General features: G+C 50.3%; 8 protein-coding genes across 8 annotated transcripts; 4 read left to right on the top strand and 4 right to left on the bottom strand.

Moving 5' to 3' along the window:
• Positions 1 to 1471: 1471 nt before the first annotated feature.
• Positions 1472 to 3413, bottom strand: BU24DRAFT_418816 (uncharacterized protein). The gene has a single exon (XM_033527060.1). The coding sequence runs from the start codon at positions 3348 to 3350 to the stop codon at positions 1659 to 1661; it is 1692 nt and encodes a 563-aa protein (XP_033387569.1). The 5' UTR covers positions 3351 to 3413; the 3' UTR covers positions 1472 to 1658.
• Positions 3414 to 3547: 134 nt separating this feature from the next.
• On the bottom strand, positions 3548 to 5296 carry BU24DRAFT_418815 (uncharacterized protein). The gene has a single exon (XM_033527059.1). The coding sequence runs from the start codon at positions 4826 to 4828 to the stop codon at positions 3926 to 3928; it is 903 nt and encodes a 300-aa protein (XP_033387568.1). The 5' UTR covers positions 4829 to 5296; the 3' UTR covers positions 3548 to 3925.
• On the top strand, positions 4949 to 5467 carry BU24DRAFT_115162 (uncharacterized protein). The gene is made up of 2 exons (XM_033520834.1): positions 4949 to 5317; positions 5390 to 5467. The coding sequence occupies exon 1, from the start codon at positions 5069 to 5071 to the stop codon at positions 5309 to 5311; it is 243 nt and encodes an 80-aa protein (XP_033387567.1). The 5' UTR covers positions 4949 to 5068; the 3' UTR covers positions 5312 to 5317; positions 5390 to 5467.
• BU24DRAFT_418814 (uncharacterized protein) lies at positions 5199 to 9859 on the top strand. Its single transcript, XM_033527058.1, has 4 exons — positions 5199 to 5317; positions 5390 to 7282; positions 7510 to 7575; positions 7641 to 9859. Exons 2-4 carry the CDS (start codon positions 5551 to 5553, stop codon positions 9485 to 9487), a joined length of 3645 nt encoding a protein of 1214 aa, XP_033387566.1. The 5' UTR covers positions 5199 to 5317; positions 5390 to 5550; the 3' UTR covers positions 9488 to 9859.
• A 281-nt stretch (positions 9860 to 10140) lies between these two features.
• Positions 10141 to 11029, bottom strand: BU24DRAFT_405927 (uncharacterized protein; the record flags this gene model as incomplete). The annotated part of the gene is made up of 2 exons (XM_033525735.1): positions 10141 to 10571; positions 10645 to 11029. The coding sequence occupies 2 exons, from the start codon at positions 11027 to 11029 to the stop codon at positions 10141 to 10143; spliced, it is 816 nt and encodes a 271-aa protein (XP_033387565.1).
• A 2324-nt stretch (positions 11030 to 13353) lies between these two features.
• BU24DRAFT_489229 (uncharacterized protein) lies at positions 13354 to 16342 on the bottom strand (the record flags this gene model as incomplete). The annotated part of the gene is made up of 4 exons (XM_033533622.1): positions 13354 to 14627; positions 14674 to 15319; positions 15353 to 16192; positions 16249 to 16342. The coding sequence occupies 4 exons, from the start codon at positions 16340 to 16342 to the stop codon at positions 13439 to 13441; spliced, it is 2769 nt and encodes a 922-aa protein (XP_033387564.1). The 3' UTR covers positions 13354 to 13438.
• An 876-nt stretch (positions 16343 to 17218) lies between these two features.
• BU24DRAFT_458924 (uncharacterized protein) lies at positions 17219 to 19779 on the top strand (the record flags this gene model as incomplete). The annotated part of the gene is made up of 2 exons (XM_033531681.1): positions 17219 to 18070; positions 19453 to 19779. 2 exons carry the CDS (start codon positions 17219 to 17221, stop codon positions 19777 to 19779), a joined length of 1179 nt encoding a protein of 392 aa, XP_033387563.1.
• An 81-nt stretch (positions 19780 to 19860) lies between these two features.
• Positions 19861 to 20253, top strand: BU24DRAFT_458923 (uncharacterized protein; the record flags this gene model as incomplete). The annotated part of the gene is made up of 1 exon (XM_033531680.1): positions 19861 to 20253. One exon carries the CDS (start codon positions 19861 to 19863, stop codon positions 20251 to 20253), a length of 393 nt encoding a protein of 130 aa, XP_033387562.1.
• Between the last annotated feature and the right edge of the window lie 24 nt (positions 20254 to 20277).

Raw genomic sequence — 20277 nt, 5'->3', positions numbered from 1 at the left:
ATATCCATATACACACATTCACCCATATAAAACATGCACTGCAATCCCACCATCCAATCACACGCCCTGGGGCGCCTAATCATGCATCTATCTCCAATCACCCTAGCCTAGTCAGAAACCTCCACCAAACCGCACTCTAGCACCATACCTACAATAATGTATCCTGATAGTCACCTCCCAGCCTTACCTCACCAAGCACCACAGTTTCCGGCCCCCATAAGGAGCATTAACCTCACCTTCCCACAGACCCCTGTCCAGCTGAACAAACAACTTTCCTAACGACCTCCGCCGCCCTGGCGTGTGGGTCAAACTTCCTTCAGGCATGGCAGGTATCCGATTGAAAGGCAGCAACGTGCGGAGTGGTTAGTCAGCATTGAACGTCTTCCTTTCCGATATCTCAAATCATCCTATTCTCCCGAAGTAGGCGTTGAGAACGGACACGACATGGGCGCGCGGCGCCCGCCCATTTCGCCGTCGTAAGGCTGCAGCATCATTCCCGTGTCTTCTATTCGCTCGAGGGCGCGCGATGGGCGGCGCCGCGGACGTTTGGGCGTGCATGTGTCTTCATGTACGCCCTCGTTGTCGGAATCGCGACTTCTTCCTCTCTTCCCTTCTTTTGCTTTTCCTGCCCTGCCTTGTCCTGCGGGATAATGATCCGGTGGCGGGTTTCCGCGTTGGGTTGGTAGGTACTGACGACGGTGGTGGCATGGTGGGATCACGGTTACCACAGCGTCGCCGTCACCACGTTATCACGCTCGGCGCAAGGTGACGGTTGACGTGTAGGGTGGTGTTATGCGTGTTCACGTGGCGTCGTGTGTGCAGTATCGTCTCCATGCCCGAGACGTAGGTTTGACATCTGTGTCCCAACGTCCGATCGATTGGACGAGAGGGGTCGTATCAGGGTTGTGGGTTAGTAATTTAGTCTACACATGCTGGCTTCGCGGATTCTGCCAGATTTGATACGGCCTGCGTGAGGATGGCTTATCCGGTGCGCGCGCACAAATGCGCACTCCACCGGTAAGTACGTATCCTCATGAGGGGAGGCGACAGGAGGAGAAGTGAGCCCGGTGTGAGCCTCGCTATCAACCTGGCCGGCCGGCCGCGTGGTTAGAAGATTTTTTTTCAAAAGGCCTCAGGATGGGGTTTGAGGGGGAGGTATTCGTGCCTGAGAAATGCCTGGCGGGGTTTTTTGGACCGAGGGGTGACGCGGCCAAGGTGAGTCATTCGTGATAAAGTTTTGGAGAAGTTGCGTGAGACTTTACGATGGAGAGGGTATTGGAAGAAGATTTTGTTCAGTGTTGTGGAGTTCGTTGCTTCGAAGTGTTGTGTGTCGTGATTCTGTGGGTTAGTTGTGGATGTGAAGATTGTATGAAACTATCAAAATATTTCGTGAAGACGGCACAACCTATTTCAAGTCATAAGATTAACACTAGAATTTCTCACTACTTGGTACACACGGAATAAAATATGTTTGGAAGAATTGGTTCGATAAAATTCGAGATGATCATGGTGTTTTGATATGTACTATACAGAATCGAAGCGTGATCTAACCAGTGCTCATCAAATGTACCAATACATGCATAAACACTTTCAATTCTACCATGCTATCCTACAGACATTTTCGGCGTTTCTATTCTTTTTGATGTTGTTCCAGAGTATCATTGCTTGCCCGGTGGTGTTTGGATTTGCTCCTTGACACCGGCATCCTTCAACATGTTGAAGAACTGGTCCGCGCCCTGGCTGGCAGTCTCTTCACTGAGACCGACCTGTGCGTCCAGCTCTGGAATACCGCTGCGTCCGCTTCTGAGATCGTTCAGAGAGGTGGTTTGGTTACCTTCTCTCTCCGGTGGCTTGTCCTCCAGTTGGCCTCGGGAGACGGCTAGTTCCGGACCGTTACTTCGCTTGACCTTGATGAACACCTTGCCATCGGGGCTTACGGAGGCGAATTGAGGCTGCACGGGAACCTTCTTGCCTCCGTGCGTATCGACGTCGAGGGTCTGGATGCCCGATTCGAATCTGGCGGATCCGCGAGTAGCCATCGACGTCATCTTGCTGTGCTCGTCCTCGGTGACGAAACCTGCAACGCCGAGACGTGCAGTGGTTTCTGTGGTATTAGATGTCTGTCGCGGCTGTACAACACGTGAGGTGATAGGAGTCGGCAGGGCTTGAGGTCCGAGGATAGGGTGGTTGGAGAGGAATGCCTTGGTGCGGAGGTAGGAAAGTCCAGCGGAGGGGTGTGTTGATGCTGGCGTGGTGTCGTCAGAGAAGCGGTAGCTATCAATGGCGCGCTTTGAGTTGGGATTCGCGCCGAACTCGGTGCTCTTGAGTTTCATGGGAGGCAGACGAAGGAATGGTATTATCAATTTGTTGACCAGATCAGATGTGAGTGGATCCTTGGCGCATTGCGCGCGGAGGGCAGTAATGCCCGATGATACATCTGCAGCAGTGATGTTCGACCATTCCTTCTCTTTCTTTTGACGGAAAGCTTCTGCTTCTGCTGCATCAATTGGGATGGTCTCCGCTTGAGATGATGCATGTCGTCGTGTTGTGTAAATTTGTCCCTTGACGAATTCAACGAGATACCTCGAGAACTCGTTCTTGCGTTTTGAAATCTCTTTACTGAGATAGCTGGTGAATTCTGTCGCACTCATTCCCGGTAGCCATGGACCATCATTCTTCCAACGGGGGTTGGATAATTTGAATACTTCCTGGGACGGTGGCGTGAACGGAGTGAACCTGGCAGCCTCGAAGCTTTCGTCGACCTTTTCGCCAGATTCCTTAGCCTTTCGCATGGCCTTTTTGGTACTCCTGTTCTCCTGTTCCCTTTTGACTCTGCTCTCCTTAAGAGCGCGAAGGAAAATCGCCGCTCCATCAAGTCCATCCTCAACGTCATATGAGGTGATGTCTGCACGTTTCTCGAAGGCACTCTTTGGGGGCGTATATGTCAGATCTGTGTCACGGAAGTGACTCAGTCCTTTGAGTAACGGGATATTGAGCTCCTCAAACTTTTGTCTTGTTCGTACATGGTCGGTTGCGGAGTCGAAATCGGTGATGTGCTCGATAGAATCCCATTGCTTGATTCGTACTACAGGGTTGCTGGTCTGCAAAATGCGCGATCGTTTCGGTAGTGGCCGCTTCAGACCCCAATCACCACGGGCAGCAGAGCTGGGAGTTGTTGCAATGGCCTGATGTGTCGGGTAGGGTATAGTAGCACTGTCGGATTCCTTGGTGCTTCCTGAGCCAAAACTTTCGGCAACGCTGGGTCGAGGGAGAGGGTTCGGGAGGGCGAAGAGGCGGGAATTGCGGAGCAAGTTCGCCGTTGGCGACAGACTCTGCCGTCTGAGAGACATTGTGATGCGACAGCCGCTGGCGAGTCGGCAATGGCGGCTGGAGTGTGCTGTACTCAATAGTTGTTGATACGACGTGAGATTTCTCGAGAGCTCGGAACGGAAGAATGTATTGCCCTGTTGGTGGACCGAGCTTCTTTGCGGAGGAACTTTGCGCTGACTAAGGTCACGGATAACATCGCGAATGCCACTGATCATGACAGAATAGTTCAGTAATATTTAAATTATTGCTATGACAATGGTGATGGAGATGCTGCAGAGTTTATTCTGGCTGAATCTTTGCATGGGTGATAGCTATGGCTGAATAGCCTGTTCAATCCATCTCCTACTACTGGAGTTTGGCCGGCAAAATCAAGCCAACCCTTATGCCTCACATCTCTCCCAAGCTGAAGGTTTCTGCTAGGTACATTTCTGTACCGGAGATGTCGCTAGGAATTCTCCGTGATATACACAGTTTTACCCTGTGTATAGCTGTTCATTCCAAAGTCAAAAGTGGTCTATGTAGGCGAGAGCTGCTCGAGTGGCAATTCGTCTTGTGAGTCTTCATTCTGTGATCGATCTCTCTTAAGGCGGCTTGATCACCCTGGAAGGTGTCTATCCCAATCTTCAGTGTCATCCTCCTCATCTAACTGTTGATCTCTTCGATTTTCTCTTGGTACGTGCCCCTCAATGGCCATGTGCGCCTGGGAAGGTTGGTCATCAAGAGAAGGCGCAACAGGAGGAGTTGCACTGGCGACGCGCTCCTTGATGTTGGCAGTCATGAGATCTTTGCTCGCTTTACTCAAGCGTCCAGGCTTCTCGCCACGCTCAATTGCCAAATCTGCCAGAGCATCGTCTCGTGCGAGCCATGCCGCTGCGATCTCGTCTTCTTCGCTAGGCTTTGTAGGTGTCGGAGTAAGGTTTTCGCTCTTGAGGCGCAACGGTAATACTTTGTGGTGCTCCTCCGGATTTTCAACCATTAGTTCAATCTTCTCACCATAACTCTCCGGTCGCGTCCATGCGGGCTCCTCGTTCAGCTGAACCTTCACGTAGAGAGCTCTCTTTGCACAATCCTCTGAGCACCAAACCTCGAGCACCTTTTTGTCTACAATTTCTACACCTCTCTCAGTGTCTACAAATTGCTTTTTAGCCCCTGACCGCGTCTTTTTCTTCGGACGTGGACAAAGTGTGTATCCGCATTTGTCCGCAATATTGCGTTCCTCGATGAGCGAGTCGTAGTCTGAGGGTTGAAAAAGAACCAGGTGCTCTCGGAACAGAGTGGCGTCGGAAGCTGAGGGACGTTTTGGATCTGCGTCTGGAGAGTTCGGGAAGTCCATGAGCGCTATGATAGATTCCAGTACCTGGGCCTCGACCTTCTTGCGCTGCTCGATGATGTTCGCATGTTGAAGTGCTACATTGAGGTGGCGCTGGTTGACTGCCTTGGTCTCAGGGGGTGCGTTCGTCGAGACGGTAGAGTTGTTCAGGATGGGATTTGGTGGCATTGTCTGTCGTTGTCTGGATTCTGACTGTGGTAGCAGTTGTGGTGTTATAAAAAGAAGGGAGATCCTGGGAGCAAGCTCTTCAACCGGGTGGCTACTTTAGGTCGCGTTTCATAGTACTGGCATACGGTATGCTAGTTCCAAGCATAGGGGAAACGCCTGCGTAGATGTATATAGAGAGAGAGAGAGAGAACAGGAGAGAAGAGAAGAAATGATGTGAGAAAGCCTCGAGCAGGCAATCTAATGGCTGCTCTTACTGGTTGTACTAGTAGTCCACTCCTGTTGTATCAAGTGAAGTCTAGCTGTCTGTCTTGGCGCGGGGGCGATCGAATGGGGCTGCGCCCACGTTTGTTGGCTTTGCATGACGACGGCACCGGTACATGCACACGCTTGCGAGTCCAAAGGCAGCCTCCCATCCCTCTTCCGCCATTTACGTACTTCGTACAATTTCACCATTCCAACCAAAGCTGCATGGGCATGTTATAGTGACTGGTAAGGCTTCATCTCCTCCTTCGCTGCCCCTCATTGCCTGTTGGCCAAGCTGACGTTGCCTGCCGCGGCTAGTCCCACGTCTTTCCTTGACCACCGCTTCACCAAAGGCTCTGTGTAGCAGCCATCAATCTCCTCTGCGACAGCTCGCACGCGGCGGAAAGACAGCTGTGGGTGCTTCCCAGAGTCGTTGCATATCCTGATTCCCTCCCGTCGCGTGGCAATCGCTCCCCGCTATGCCGAATTTCAAGGTCAAGGCCGTCTACGAGTACTCGTCACCCCACGAGGATGACTTGACCTTCTCCGTGGGCCAAATCATAACCGTGACCGAGTTGGAAGGCGATGACTGGTATGTCGGCGAATACATTGATGACAGTGGGAATCGCAAGGATGGCTTGTTCCCGAAGAACTTCGTCGAGAAGTACGAACCTGAGCCTCCACCACGGCCCAACCGGACTTCTCGATACAAGCCATTGGAGCAACCCCAGACTGCACCAGCTCCTCCCACCCCAGAGGTAGTTCAACAGGAAGCTCCCGCGCCTCAACAGGAAGCTCCCGTAACTCAGAAGGAAGAGCCTGCGCCTTCGAAACCCCAGCCTCCGCCTGTCGAGATCCCCACAACCGTCAAATCTCCATTGTCGCCCATCACACCCAAATCTGCACATAGTGCCAAGTCTGTGGAAGCTCCGCAGGAAGCTCCGGCTACCTCGAAACCACCTCCAGCGCAACCAGCGGCTGCTCCAGCGGCTGCTCCAGCTGCCAAAAAGGCACCGCCGCCTGTTGCCGCCAAGTCCAATGCTTTCCGTGACCGCATTGCTGCGTTCAACCAGCCTGCCGCCGCGCCGATTGCGCCGTTCAAACCAGGTGGGGCACCATCAACCTTTATCAAGAAGCCATTTGTTGCACCTCCACCCAGTCGCCATGCATATGTCCCTCCTCCAACTCGCGAACAACCTCCGGTAAAGACTTACAGGCGCGAGGAGGATCCAGAAATTGCCGAGCGACAAGCTCAGGATATGGAAAATGCAGAGAGGGCAGGATTGTCTGGTCCATCCGGTGATACTGCAAACGGCGACGAGGAGGATCAGCCCAAACCGACGAGTCTGAAGGAGCGTATTGCTCTTTTGCAGAAGCAGCAAGCCGAACAAGCGCAACGTGCTGCCGCAACGCAGAAGGAGAAGCCAAGGAAACCTCCAATGAAACAGCGTACCGAGTCATACGAGAGCGGAGCTACTGAACTTGAAGGCCCTCCGTTAGAGCAAGTATCCACTGCCGATACCAAAGAGCGAGGTTCGATAGATCATTCTCGTCCGCCACGATCTGCCGGTGGCTTTCAGGCAACAGACGCCTCGCACTCCGCCAGGGACCTCCATAGCGATGCCAACGATGCCGACCAATCTGGAGCTGGTGAAACCGAAGATGCCGGTGGGTCTTCTACCAGTGTTGACGATGATGAGGTTCGCGGGAAGCCACAAGCTCCTAGAGCCCCTGGTGCGCCCCCCAGGGAGCCAAATGTTGGCGATGAAGAAGGTGCCCAGGAAGAAGATGCGGAAGAGGAAGAGGAAGAGGATGAGATGGATGCGGAAACTAGGCGCAAGCTTGAGCTCCGAGAGCGGATGGCGAAAATGAGTGGAGGAATGGGAATGGGTGCCATGTTTGGACCTCCAGGTGGCCTTCCAATGGGAGGACTGCCCCCGAAGAAAAAGAAGCCGGCGGAGAAGAAGTCCACTGGTGATAGTGAGGAGTATCCGCAGCAGCGAGTGCCTATGTTCGCAATCCCAGGTATGCAGCAAGTGAAGAGCCCTGAAGCCGAAGACAAGCGATTGGAAGTCGAGAAGGAAGACGAAATTCACCAATCCATCACCCGAGGTCGTGCGGCTGAGGAAGTTCCGGATGTCGAAGATGTGGCTCCCCCAGCTCCCCAGCGCACGCTTACAGGGGATCGACCCCCGCCAATTCCTACTGAGAGTAAGTCATTGATTCCTCGAGTGAATGTAGACGCTTTCGTGCGTAAACATTTGGACTGTTTCCAGTTGTCTGGCTTTGAGACGTTATCAAAGACGTACGTTGCGTCTGATAGCGGCTTGGAGTATGTGATGACTGTGAGCGTGTCCAGTATGTTATGTCCGCAGTGGCACATACAAACTCTTACCTCTTCGTCTATTCGTTGAATAAACCACTGACAATGCGCACAGAGCGACCAGTCCCTCCTCCAGTCCCACATGCGGATCGGCCAGTTCCCCCACCAGTTCCATCAGCTTGTATGTATACTTCTTCTCCTGCATTGTTCGTAAATGCGGAGTATCGGACTGACTCAAAATCGCAGCTCGCCCTGTGCCACCTCCAATCCGCTCTCCCACTCCTGGTTCAGAGTCTGGGGACGAATTGACAGATGCTCAAGCGAATCAGACAGGTCCGCCTGGAACATCGGGAGGATTCTCTTCTAAAAGAAGCTCGATGATTGCTCCCGATGAGCAAGTCACGACTTCTCCTGACAGGCGTGTGCCCCCAATTCCATTTGGAAGCCCACCAATGTCACCCACATCTGCTAGCCGCCCTCCCCCGCCTCCACCACCAACTGCAGCACCTCCATCTCGCCAGGGTACCATCGAAGTTCCTACCGGCAAGCATAGCAGTAAAGTCGACCGTGAAGGAGAAAGCGAGTACGAAGGTGATTATGATACCGACATCGCGCCCGGTGCCACGCATAAAGATGCACTGAAAGCGCACACCCGCGAGTCTAGCCAAGAGGAGAGTACGACGGCAGACGACACTCCAGTACACTCGCCAAAGCTTCCGACCTTACCACCTCTACCTCCTACTGCTCCAAGGAATGTTCCCCCTCCACTGCCCCAGCATGCACCGCATAGGCAGTCCATGGATGCGAGGCGGTCCATTGATGTTCCTCGTGTTGCTCCACCTCCTCCACCAATTCCTCCGCCTTCTCGTGATTTCCATGAAGAGGATGACGACGATTATGATCCTTTTCGGTATAACACACCGTCTGCTTCAGCTCGAGCGGCTCCACCACCAGCACCTCGAGCGGCTCCTCCACCGCCACAAAGCCAGCCTCCCCCACCTCAAAACAGACCACCACCCCCGGCCGCTCCTCCACTTCCTCCAATGATCCCGCCGGCTCCGCATCATCATGAAGAGTCGTCTGAAGAAGACGACCTCTATTCGGCACCACCTCCACGAAAATCGCATGATAGGCCACCCCCTCCACCTCCGCAGGCTCCGCCGCCGCCCCATCAAGTACCTCATCGGCCACCGCCTCCTCCGGTAGAAAGGGTACCACCACCGCCGCCACCCCCAGAGTCCTCGCAGCCGGCGCGAGCTCCTGCTCGAAAGTCGCTTGATGTTAATCGGTCTTTGCAGCAAGGCCGTGCTTCGATGGACCAACCCCGACCTTCTGTTAGCCAGGACTACATGGCAAGTGAAGTCGACTCTGGTGCCTCAACTCATTGGTGGACCCAACCCAATATGGCTCCTCCTACGCTCCAGGGCCGCAAGGACATCTTGGTCCAAACGGATGAGGCTCGTTGCGGTGATGAAGTAGAGAAAATCGTGTCTGTTCTTTTCATGGACTATTCCCAGACGGTCCTCACTGCACGGTTCAATCCTTCAAATGTGTCGGACGTTCAATTGGAGCAGCGACAAGAACCTCCCCCAGCTCGGCTGCGCCAGGATCAATTGGAGACCGCCCATGAACAGTTTGGCCAGCGCATTGCCAAGGAAATCGAGAGCAAGCAAAACACCGTCGTTGGTGACGGAACACCTCATGGGTTGATCAATGAGCTTTTGCGCAATCACGCCAGTGCGCTTCGCCCTGTTTCCACCCGTTCGTTCGGTGCGCTTGTCTATGCCAACCTTGCAAACGCCAGCACCCAGCAATACGACGAGATTCGACCTGGAGATATCATCAGCTTCCGCAATGCCAAATTTCAAGGAAAGCATGGTGCTATGCACGCCAAGTATAGTGTCGACGTCGGCAAACCTGACCATGTTGGCGTCGTCATGGAATGGGATGGATCGAAGAAGAAGGTTAGGGTCTGGGAGCAAGGTCGCGAGAGCAAAAAGGTCAAGCCTGAGAGTTTCCGTATGGGCGACCTCCGTTCCGGTGAAGTCCGAGTCTGGAGAGTCATGTCCAGGAACTGGGTTGGATGGAACTAAACCCCATGACCCTCGCTCATCGTCCTTGCAGCAAAAAGCCCGACCTCCCTCTAATTGCACCCACCAAAGCTTCTTGCATACGTCCATCATTCGATAGATCTGTTTTGTTACCCCGCCCATGTCATTCCTCCCCCTCTTGACCTAAACCGAAGTAGCGAGATGTGTGTGTTTGTCATTGTCGCGAGAGAACTCATTGGGAGCGTGGAATTTTGAGCTTTAAACCTGTGTACGTAGTCAGCATTGTGAATCTGTATTTTCTTTGTAAACATCCTGTTCCATGCATTGATCAGTAGTGATACGACGAGTGCTGGGCTTTTCTGAGCCAAGATATAGGACATCCGATTCCGTAGAGGGTGCTAATGGTGGAATGAAAGTATCTATGATAACGCCCTGTGACCGCCGTGGGTGATCTGAAGTCTTGTTATCCTCATGCCTGAAAGTGTGCTGAGTCTCAGAGAGGTGTATCTCCATATCTGAATGGACTCACCTATGCATATCTGTGATAGCGCCTTGTGACCCCACTCATTGAACTGAAGTCTTGTTATTCTTGTGCCTGAGAGTGAACTGTGTCCCAGAGACGTATCTATCGATCTAAATGTGACTTACTTTGCATATCAGTAATCAAGCATAGGACAGGACTACACCTATCCATCTTATACCTGGACATTTTCTTGCTGAACAGCAAGGAATATCTCCCTCAATTGTGTTGTAATCCCTGGCAATCTGTTTGCCACATCCCTTAGCTGCTCATTACTCATCCTCTCGAGAACTTGCTTCATCACTACGAAATGGTTGTCGAAGGCGAGGAGACTTTCAATCTCGTCTGGATCTATCTCCAACAGTTGATGCTGCTGATCAAAGTACTTCTCCTTGTACTCGTCGAACTCGTGCCAGTGCCCCTCGATGCCGTAGCCCATGCCTGCAGGGTCGAACACAATGTGCTTGCCGTTCCTGAAGTAGAAGATGATGAAGTGGTGACGCCACCTGCGAGGGTATGGGTGGCCAATGTCGCGGCCGGCGAAGTAGACGCGGCGCGGGTGGATGTGCTGTGATGCCCAAGACACCCTGTAGATATCCGGATGATCTGGAGTTGAGCGTAGTGAGTAGGCGGTCAAGTGTGAAACTTTAGTGAAAGTTTTGGGAGGAGAGGGTCATACTGTGGACGAGTTGTCTCGCCTTGCCAATGAAAAGGAAACATGCTATCTTGCCGGCGTCCATCATCTTAGCGTCTTCGTTTACCGGAGTGTCGACGATGAGGCCCTCGTAGTCTTCGGGGTTCGCTACGCCGTAGAAGACGTCGTAGTAGCGGATACCCCAGCGCTGGTAGTAGCTATCGGGTGCGAAGGTGCTTCGAGGACGGAATCTGAGGGCATTGTTGGGCTTGATGACACTGCAATAAGCTTCCCACAAGCGGTAGAGATGCCCGCAGCTACCTTTCAGTCGAAGAAGGCGCACTGCTGCCCAGAGGTCGCGGAGAGCAGCGCCGTCGTCAGTGGCGCCTCTTTCTTCGCCGGCCGCTGCATCTGGGTCCTGCTGCGGCATTATGAGTCCGAAGACTGTGTTGAAGATTAAGAAAAAGAGACGGTACAGCATAGTGTGGTGGCTGTAGTGGGCAAGCGTGTTGAGTGGGCTGGTGGTGGTAGAGGGTTAGTGAGTGAGTAAGTGAGGGACGAAGGTGCTTGTAAGAAGTTCGAGAGAACAGGTAAAGGACCAATGCCGCCGCACGCAATTTCAAGCTCAGGTCAGTGCTACAGAACCCCTGGACCTCACAGTCAACTATTTTCCTCATAGTAAAAGGGAATAGCAGATCTAAGATGAACAAAGCAAGGTTTTACTAGGTATCATGTCCTTATTATCATGTTGAGGGCGACACTGGTGTCTTTGATAGTGATGCAGTGTTCTGCCTTCAAATAGATTGCTTATACAGGACATTGTAAGTAGAAGCGGTAAAAGTTACAAGTAAACCGATAGGTAAAGGAGCGTATCTATCTGTAAAGCATTCAACTACAGAGAGTCAAAATGAAATCGCAATGGGGGAGTTTAACATTCCAAAGCTGCAGTATAGAAATATTTGCAGCAATTTGCAGTAATATCATATCACAGAGTGCTGAAATTGACTCGCACTGATGGATCTCAGCACGCTGGAGGGCACTGCAGTACCCTGAATGATGTAGGAGAGCAAGAAGATGCATTTGCAGTAATGCTCGACTGCAAGGTGTCAAAACAACTTGTAGCAGAAACATTCAGCATCTCAGAGGTGCAGAACATAAGTTTTGATAGCAGAGTCAGAAGCAAAGGCATTTCCAGTAGTATCCGACCACAGCGTGTTAAAACCAACTTCTACAAAGGGAGTTCAGCGCGCTCTGTGATCCTGTAGAATACCGAACTGGATAGAAGAATCAAAAGAAAATCGACACATTCACAGTAATTTTCAATCACAGGGTGCCAATCAAAGCTACAAAAGGACCCAGTATCCTAGAGCTGCAGGCCACAGAGTTACATAGTAGAGCAAAAGAGGAGCAGATGTATCAAGACCTATATTCGATCACAAGGTGCCCACAAGACTTGTGAGGAGACTCAGTATCCTAGAACTGAAGGCATAGAATTGAAAACGGGGGCAAAAAAAAAAGAGGGACGCGTTCAAACCTGTGTTCGAACCCACAGTATCAAACAAACCTGCCAAGCAAACCCAGCACGCAAAAGTGAAGCCTACAGAGTCAAATCAAAAGAAGCAAATAAAAAAAGAAACTCTGCTCACACCTGTATTCGAACCCAGGCAAAAAAAAGTGGCAAAGACGCGGGGCCCAGGTTTTACCTGGACCCCTCGGGTACCTGTCATAAGTTAGCCGGTATCCAACTTCGCCCTACCGCCGGGACCTTACAACTTGGCGGTAGGACAAAGGGCATTCAAGATTAATCGTTATATATAGGGCGTTATGATTGTTTGAGTAGATAGGAAATATAGGTGAGACACTGCACTGGGGGGCTGGGAGAGTAGTTATCGGTGACGTAGCTCTCTTTCACCTGAGGAGCGTACTTTACCACAACGGACACAACAGGCCTCTTCTCCCACTGGCCGTGGGCACATTGGTTCTGTGGTTTCAGCGCTCGGTTTTCTATCACTGTGTTCGAGCATGTGTTTCTTCAGGCATGATCAAACGATACAGTGCAGTGTTGCATAGTTTTGCCCCCATAAGCACAACATCAGGTCAAGTGTTATCTACATGGGGCTCAGTGTGTTCCAACTTGGTGTATCTCTCTTATCAAACATATTTGATCATGTTTGGAATAACTGGTGGGCTCTGTTGTGTTCGAATCTCTCATGGTTTGCAGTTGCATGATCTGTTGGACTTTGACTTGGACGCTGAAGGCCGAGTAGATATGACCGCGGACAACCTGAGATAAACAACACCACTTCCTCCAACAACCTACTGACTGCCCACCAGACCCGAAGAAGCTATCCAAACCACAGCTATTAGCTGTTGGGTTTCCCTCTGAGTTTGTCTTGCGTACACAACTGCTGGCGAATGCAAGATACACTCCAACAACAGAGACCTGCACGGATATCCACATGGTCAAAGTCGACGCCGCAACAGTGGGAGAGTGAGAGAGCAACTGCTACCCGGTCTCATCACAATGCCTTTCTACCTTTACTCCTGTGCCGCCACATCGCGTATCACGGACTCATAGTGTCTTTTCACCTGCTTGTTAGTTTGGAAGAGGCGGCGCAATACACCTTACAATTACTATACAAATACTTCAGCTTCATCTCCCTGTAGCTGTAGCAAGGATGAATGCCATGGCAAAGACGTAAACACAATTTCGCACAGTCATCATACTTTGTTTGCGATACCATATGTTCAAGCGTCTACAGAAATCTCTACAACTTTGATTTAAGGAATAGTTTCAGGCATGTATCTTGTACATGTTAAATATCACTGCGTAAATTGCTTACCCATCCAGCCCCGTCCACTCGTCCTCCTTGCGCAGCTTCTCATGAAGCTTCTCTGGAGTCGTACACGTCTGCCAGTTATCCGTCCTCAGAACCATAATCTCCCAGTCGTCCTCCTTCATTCGCTCGACTTCCTTGCTATCAAGCCAGAACTTCGCCTGCTTCTTATTCATGCTCCACTGCCAGACTGTAATCACGGCGCAATTGCGGCGGAATTCATCGACGTCTTCACCTTTCAGACCCTTCTCATCCGGCAAGAGTGCGGCGCGATAATCGAGGTTACCATCACTACGTGCATGATTGCGACGCAGGGCGGCATGAGCGGAGGATTTGGCAAGCAAGAGTACAAAGGCGGGGGCCTTCGTTTCGCCGCGCCAGCTCTGTGAGGTAAGGACCGCGCTGTATTGGTTGATATCGTTCGGAGATGGAAGGGAAGCAGGGACAGTCAGGCCAAAGGGCAGCTCCGCTAGCCAGAGGGTCGCGAGGGTCCTGAATTCAGCCAAGAACGGTGATAGGTCCATATACTTGGATGGGAATTTCTTCCCTATCTGTATTTCCTCGTCGTTGTACGTGAACCTGGGTGAAAATGTCTTCTCTGTCTGTTTGATGGAAAGTGGGTAGCTGCGTGCTGGCCTTGCTGTCGTTCTGACTTGGTTGTTCAGAATCGTCGCGAGTATGTCGGCAAGCCAGTGTGCCGGGTATTTAGTCGACCAGACGGTGTGGAGAATTCGGAAGAGTATAGAGATGTTGAGAGGAGAATAGATTTGCTCAATGTCGTTGTTATCCGGGCTATGAGTTGCGAGCACAATTTTCATGAACAGCCCATACACCCAATTCTCCATGTCCGACCGACTGATCAGCTTCGGAAGCTCACGGCTGCGATGGCTGGGCTGAACTGCCCAGTACTTCCACCCAACAAATGGCGTTTCAGGGCCTGCACCCGGTGTGGCCTTGTCCATGTCTGGTATGAGAACACTTTCTAAACGCTCTATACGGTTTGCAGTAGCTCTAAACACTCTCTCTACGGTAATAACATCGCTTATCAAAGCGCATTCGTTGTCGAAGTGTTCTCGGGTTGGAAACTTCGTTCCGTTTCGCAGATTGGTAGAGCATACAAACGAGGAAAACTTCTCTTTGAGTAATGGCAATGCATGTACATACTTGAACAGACTGCCGCCGGTGTAGTCACTAGAGACGTCAGCAGGGCTGGACATGATCAATCGAATTGACTTACGGGATATTGCTCAGATGAATACGATCGTACTTTCTCGGGAACGTTGTGTTGCGTTCTTTCAGAAGCCCGAATCGTATGCCTTCAATGACTTCGGTGATGTCGCCTGAAATTGCTTCAACAACAAGCCGCTCACGGATTTGTGCTAACCCTTTGGCAACTGAAACAAAGAAATGATAAACTAAATCGTAGATCTTGCTCGAATTCTTTGGTGCACGCCACATTGTTGCGCCATACAGACCATCTTCGATCTCTGCGACGTCGTTTCCGGGGTCAAGATCAATGCCGCCTTGGCGAAGGTACTGCAAATCCACCAAGGTAGAGTTGATCTTCCATTGGTCCGCGACATGCTTTTTTAGACCGGGCGACCGATACTCTGAATCAAGTATCTCTTGCAAATCAGGTGTCATCATCTCTTTGGGTGGCTTTAGGAAGCCCGAAGCTCGATAATCAGTTATATCTGCCTCACATCCTTCGGGGCTAGGCATCTGGAAATCGGTAACCTGCATTCCAAATCGCTGGGCAAAATCCATTTGAGTTCGAAGGCGAGTATTTCGGCTTTGTAAGAAATCATGAACCGAATACGTCGCTGGAACATCGGTGCGCCAGGATTCCAACACGGCGATCATCGTTGGGTAGTCTTTAGAATCTAGATTGAGTTAAGAAGGGAGGTTGCGTTTACCCTGAAGAGCATCGATAGCAACTTGAATAGTAGCTAGAAGGTGCTCCCAGACATTAGGCGGCATCAATTGCGCAGCGTATGCGTAGAAGATTGTCGTCAGGTTTCTTGTGGCTGTGAAAGATAGTTCTAGGTCGTCGACTTCCTTGTTCTTCTCACCGGGTTTAATTTTGAGGTACTTGGGGGGAATCTCATTGGCCACTTCATCAAGAAGGATGAAGAACAACAAATCCCTTGCAAACACCTCTGGCTTGATATCGTTGATCGTGAAATGGAATGAATGCTTTCGTTTAGAGGCATGCTCAAGCCAGGGGATGGGAACAAGCGTTTGAAACAGATTCCGCGCATCACCAATGCCACCAAATAAGTATGCTAGCGTCTCTCCCTTCTCTGCTAGGCCAAGAAGAAGGGGATCGTACAACGCAGTTGCCTGGTCATGACCCATTGAAAAGAAGATGGGTACATCCCGGATCAATGGCTTGTAGTGCGGCAAACGCCTTACACTACGTTCTTTGGCAGCCCAGCAATGTTTGAAAGCTACTTCGGATTTCTCTGCTTCGTTCGCGGCTCTCTCGAGTTCTTGCTGATCATCACCAGCCGGCATAGACTTGATCACGATGCGAGCTTCTTGATGATTCTTGAGGTATAAGTATGCTTTTGCAAGACGAACCCTTATCTTTTGTTTAGCTGCTTCATCAAGAAGCTGCGGGAGGTGAAGCGCTTTCTGGGCCGACGCGGTTGCGGGCTCATAATGGCCAAGTTCGAAATGTGCAGCGGACATGTTCCACCATGGTCGATAATCCTCGGGTGCGAGATCTGCTGCCTTCTGATACTCCTTGATTGCTGAAAAATGGAATTCATTTGCGGATTCTTGTTAATCGATCGGGACGATCTGGTACCTGCTCTGTAGTCGCGGCTCAAAAACAGCTCATTGCCTCGTTTGCGGGCCCGGTCGCCTGGCGTCTCATTGTTCAAACTTGCTGTTCCATCCATTGGGGGCTATAAAACTTGATTGGCCTCTATCCAGGAATATCCAAAGTAGCAAGAATTGAAGTACAAGTCTCTCTAGATGCGGTGTACGAGGTAGAGTGATGTTCGATGGGAATGGTTATCTGGTGGTGGGGCAGTAGCCAAAGTCGTGTTACTGCGGAGTTTGGCGCTTGGGACGCGAAGTCACATGCGTGTGCAATGTAGAGTAATTTTCAACAACAGGGTGTATCTCTGGGCACAGATACCCGGAGAACAGAGAATGAACGACATGTCAACATGTACTTGGGTGCTTGGGTACCAGACTTAACTGAAATACTCAGGGGGTTGCCAGAGCCCAGGACTCTTCCCAGAATGTAATTTTTAAAAAAGCACCAGCGTATTACCTTCCTTTCAAATGATAACTATCTTATTGACCACTCGACACTTCGTAGTAATTCATCAATCGCCCGCTAGGTCATTTCATTTCACTGCTAGCCTCAACTTTGAACGCCCTGAATGGCTACGCAGCGCTCTACTCTTGATTAAAAAAAATACATTTGTAGAGCTGTAAATAGGTTTTTGTGCATACAAATACGCTAGATATTAGAGTAACGAAGCTTTTCGAACAATCAATCATTCCCTAATTTACACAGAGAGTATAACACGCTGAAGGCGCACATGACATCGGATTGCTATAAGAATAGAGACAGTCTCCTCACTCATGCATCTTGATCTATTCGGTTCTATTGGCTGTAGCTTGATTGTTTGAACCTAGAGGCAGGTGAAGTCTGATAAAGGTTGCACTGACCTTTCGCAATTTCATCGCCTTGCTTTTACTTCAACCACCACACCAACCTCTCTTTTACTGCAATACCAGAATATCATCAATTCTATCTCCCAATGTCTTCCTCCACAATCTCTACAATTCCTGCGAGTGGTGGCGCCTCCCAAAATCCAGAAGCTCCGCCCGATGTTGAAGCGCAGCACCAGAGAGTCCGCCGCGTCGCTGAGGTCTTAGCACGCCTCTGGCTATCATACTGCCACATTTACTACCCTGTAGAGGCAGTCATCTCCCGTGATAAGTATAGTTTCTATGAAGGAAGCTATTTCTACGATCAAGATTTCCCAATGTGGAACATTGTTCGCCAGGCCAGCGGCGCCACACCAACACCCGCGTTCAGATACGACAAAGATCTCATCAATGGCGCAGCCCTCTATAACACGTGTGTCTCGTCAAATTGGATGCTGTATAGTGTATTGAAGCAGCAATTGCACAGTGAGATATCGTTCCCCTTTGATAGCGAATTGCTCAAGACATTATATACTAATCACAGCTGCTGCGCGTTAGGCATTGGCCTGGGTAGCCTCATGTGGAGAACCGCGTATATAAATCCAAAGAGGGTGTACTTTGACGAAGGGGATCACGACGAACAGACCCCAATACAATTTGCCCACGACTTCTTGGAGGTCAAGTTCGAAGAGCCCGATACCCCCCCTCTGGTCGTAGACTTCTCTAGCCGTCAATTTGGTATACCCAGCTGCGTTTACACCCTAGATGAATATTGCAAGCAGTTTGTCGACCTAAAGAAAAACGAGATAAGAACCCGAAATCTCGATATAGAGCTGGCAGAGTCTCCAGAAAGCATAAAGGATCGACAGATGAGGCAATACATTCAAGGATTAACGACGGAAGAAATTGAGGAGTTGGCCGAAGCCATGGAGAAGGATGAGGGATTTCAGTTCCCGTGGAAGGTAACACATGGAACGGAATTGGCTCGTTAGTGCTGAGAAAACGGACCTCAAGGAGCTTTTTTCTCCAACAATTCTACCAGTAGCATAGAGAAGCACTCGGATCGGACAGTCACTATACATAACTTTATCATGCCTTTATCTTGTTATTGGACATAGCAGCAATAGAATAAGACTCTTGTGAAAGTCAATTAGCCTTTCAGTGCGTACAAACAGAGACATGACCTGGGCTGCTGGAACTCTACTTGCGGAATTTTGACGCTTTGTAGCTTAATATTGCTGTGAACGTGTCCTTCTTCCGCCATTCTACACAATTCTGTGATATGTAGCCTTTACCTCCAGGTCCAATCCACATAAATGCTTTGCCTACCTTTGTCATTCTACGTTGTACCGCCTTTACCTGTATAGCCCCTTTGCCTGACCTTATATCTTGTCAACCAGGTCTTTTTACCGCCTATATATATCACTTAATATTGACTGCCTTGTACCGCTGGTAGGGATTGGCACCCCTACCAGTAGGAACTTGCCGGACAGTTAGCTGACTTGTAACAGGTCCAACCGATGGGCTCTGCCCAGTTTCTTTTTTTGCATTTTTTTTCTTTTTCACCCTTGGGTTCGAATACGGCTGTGAGCTTCTCTTTTTTTTGCCCTTTTGATTTTTTCTATACTCTACAGCTTTTCCTTTGCTGTTTGGAGCTATTCTATTCTGTGCGGCCTGGTTTTATTGCTTTCAGATTCATTCCATGCTTATAGTCCTTTCTTTTTGCTGTTTTGACTCAGTGTCTACTGTGGCAGTCCTTTTTCTTTTTAGCAACTCAAATGCAATATTAGATTTCCAGCCTTGAACTTTCCTCTTCTGATTCATGCTATGCATTGTGGCTTGTTCTTTTGGCTGTCCAGATCTATCCTGGGCTTTGCGACCTTCACTTAGCTAATCAATCAACTTGTCTTCAATTTGCTCCTATATCGCTTTTTATACCGTGTGGCCTTCACCTAAATATTACGTCAACCTAAATTTGCATGCTATCAGCCTACTTGGCCTCGCATCGTGTGCACGGAGCTTCCTATTACTCTTTGTCTCTCTCTCTTTGCCTCTCTCTCTCTCTCTCTTTGCCTCTCTCTCTCTCTCTCTCTCTCTCTCTCTCTCTCTCTCTCTTTGCCTATCTCCCTCCCTCTCCCCCTCTCTGTATCTCCCTCCCCTCCCCTCACCGCTCTCTCTTTACCACTACTCTCTACTGCTCTCTTTATTTGCTTCACTGCAACCAACTCACAGCGCCAACAAACACTTCCGCCCTACTGGCGATATGACTGCCAACGAACATGCTGAGCGGCAACAGGCAAGCCTTTCCGAGCATTGAATCTGATCTATACTGATGAGGAACTAGGCTGCCTCAATGCTGGAGAAGGAGATTGAACAACTCGTGAAGTTTACTGTACCTCTCTGGCACCAGTTCTGCGAAGCCGTTGATGCCATCAAACCGATGAGTACGCCCCGTCTTCTGGCGCCCAAGCCTGAATGGCCCGATGATCGCCAGCGTATACCGATATTCATGGTGGGAGACGAACAGGAGGATATAGAGCCTTCAACAGATGCCGGTGTTCTCTATGGCGGTGCGGTGTATAACACCTGCAGTACTGCGTGCCTCGCACTTTTCCAGCGGCTGCACAAAGAACTGAACCGCAAGTATCACATTCGAGTTCTACGCTATTGATTCTAATAGTTCATAGAGCATAGCTGGTTTCGAGAACTTGAATGGAGGAGAGCAATCCCTCGGCCGCGACGAATGTTCATTATGAGGGAAGAACAACTCCGGGCGACCTGCAGTCATGACTTCCTCGTCATCCATACGAAAGACAGCAACAGCTTTGTGCTCGATGTCACATACGCGCAATTCGGATTCGATAGATACCTATATCCTCTGGAAGAATACTTTTCCTCGAATCTCAAACCGGAAACCTGGGCACAGATCGACCTCTTTCACCAGATGCCATTCGAAGATAAGCGCAGACGTGTGTTCCGGAACCGAGAAGGAACACTGCTAGAAGTCATCGTCGACAACCTAATCTCATGTATCGCATCAAGCAGTATCGAAGAGATTGAAGGCTGGACAACGGAACAATTTGAGGGCCTCATCAGGATGGCAGAAATACAGTACTACCCCGGCGTAGGGGAAGTACATACGTAGACTGTGTAATCCGTCCTCACTATC

This window comes from Aaosphaeria arxii (genome assembly GCF_010015735.1).
Source record: "Aaosphaeria arxii CBS 175.79 unplaced genomic scaffold BU24scaffold_2, whole genome shotgun sequence".
NCBI classification, from domain to species: Eukaryota; Fungi; Ascomycota; class Dothideomycetes; order Pleosporales; genus Aaosphaeria; species Aaosphaeria arxii.
Note: the sequence above shows the minus strand (reverse complement) of the source record. Positions and strands in the feature narration are given on the sequence as shown.

Coding starts and splice junctions, on each gene's coding strand:
- BU24DRAFT_418816 (XM_033527060.1), bottom strand. CDS start 3,350: ATGTCTCTCAGACGGCAGAGTCTGTCGCCAACGGCGAACTTGCTCCGC.
- BU24DRAFT_418815 (XM_033527059.1), bottom strand. CDS start 4,828: ATGCCACCAAATCCCATCCTGAACAACTCTACCGTCTCGACGAACGCA.
- BU24DRAFT_115162 (XM_033520834.1), top strand. CDS start 5,069: ATGGCTGCTCTTACTGGTTGTACTAGTAGTCCACTCCTGTTGTATCAA.
- BU24DRAFT_418814 (XM_033527058.1), top strand. CDS start 5,551: ATGCCGAATTTCAAGGTCAAGGCCGTCTACGAGTACTCGTCACCCCAC. Junction 7,283..7,509: donor CCCGCCAATTCCTACTGAGA/GTAAGTCATTGA, acceptor CAATGCGCACAG/AGCGACCAGTCCCTCCTCCA. Junction 7,576..7,640: donor CCCACCAGTTCCATCAGCTT/GTATGTATACTT, acceptor TCAAAATCGCAG/CTCGCCCTGTGCCACCTCCA.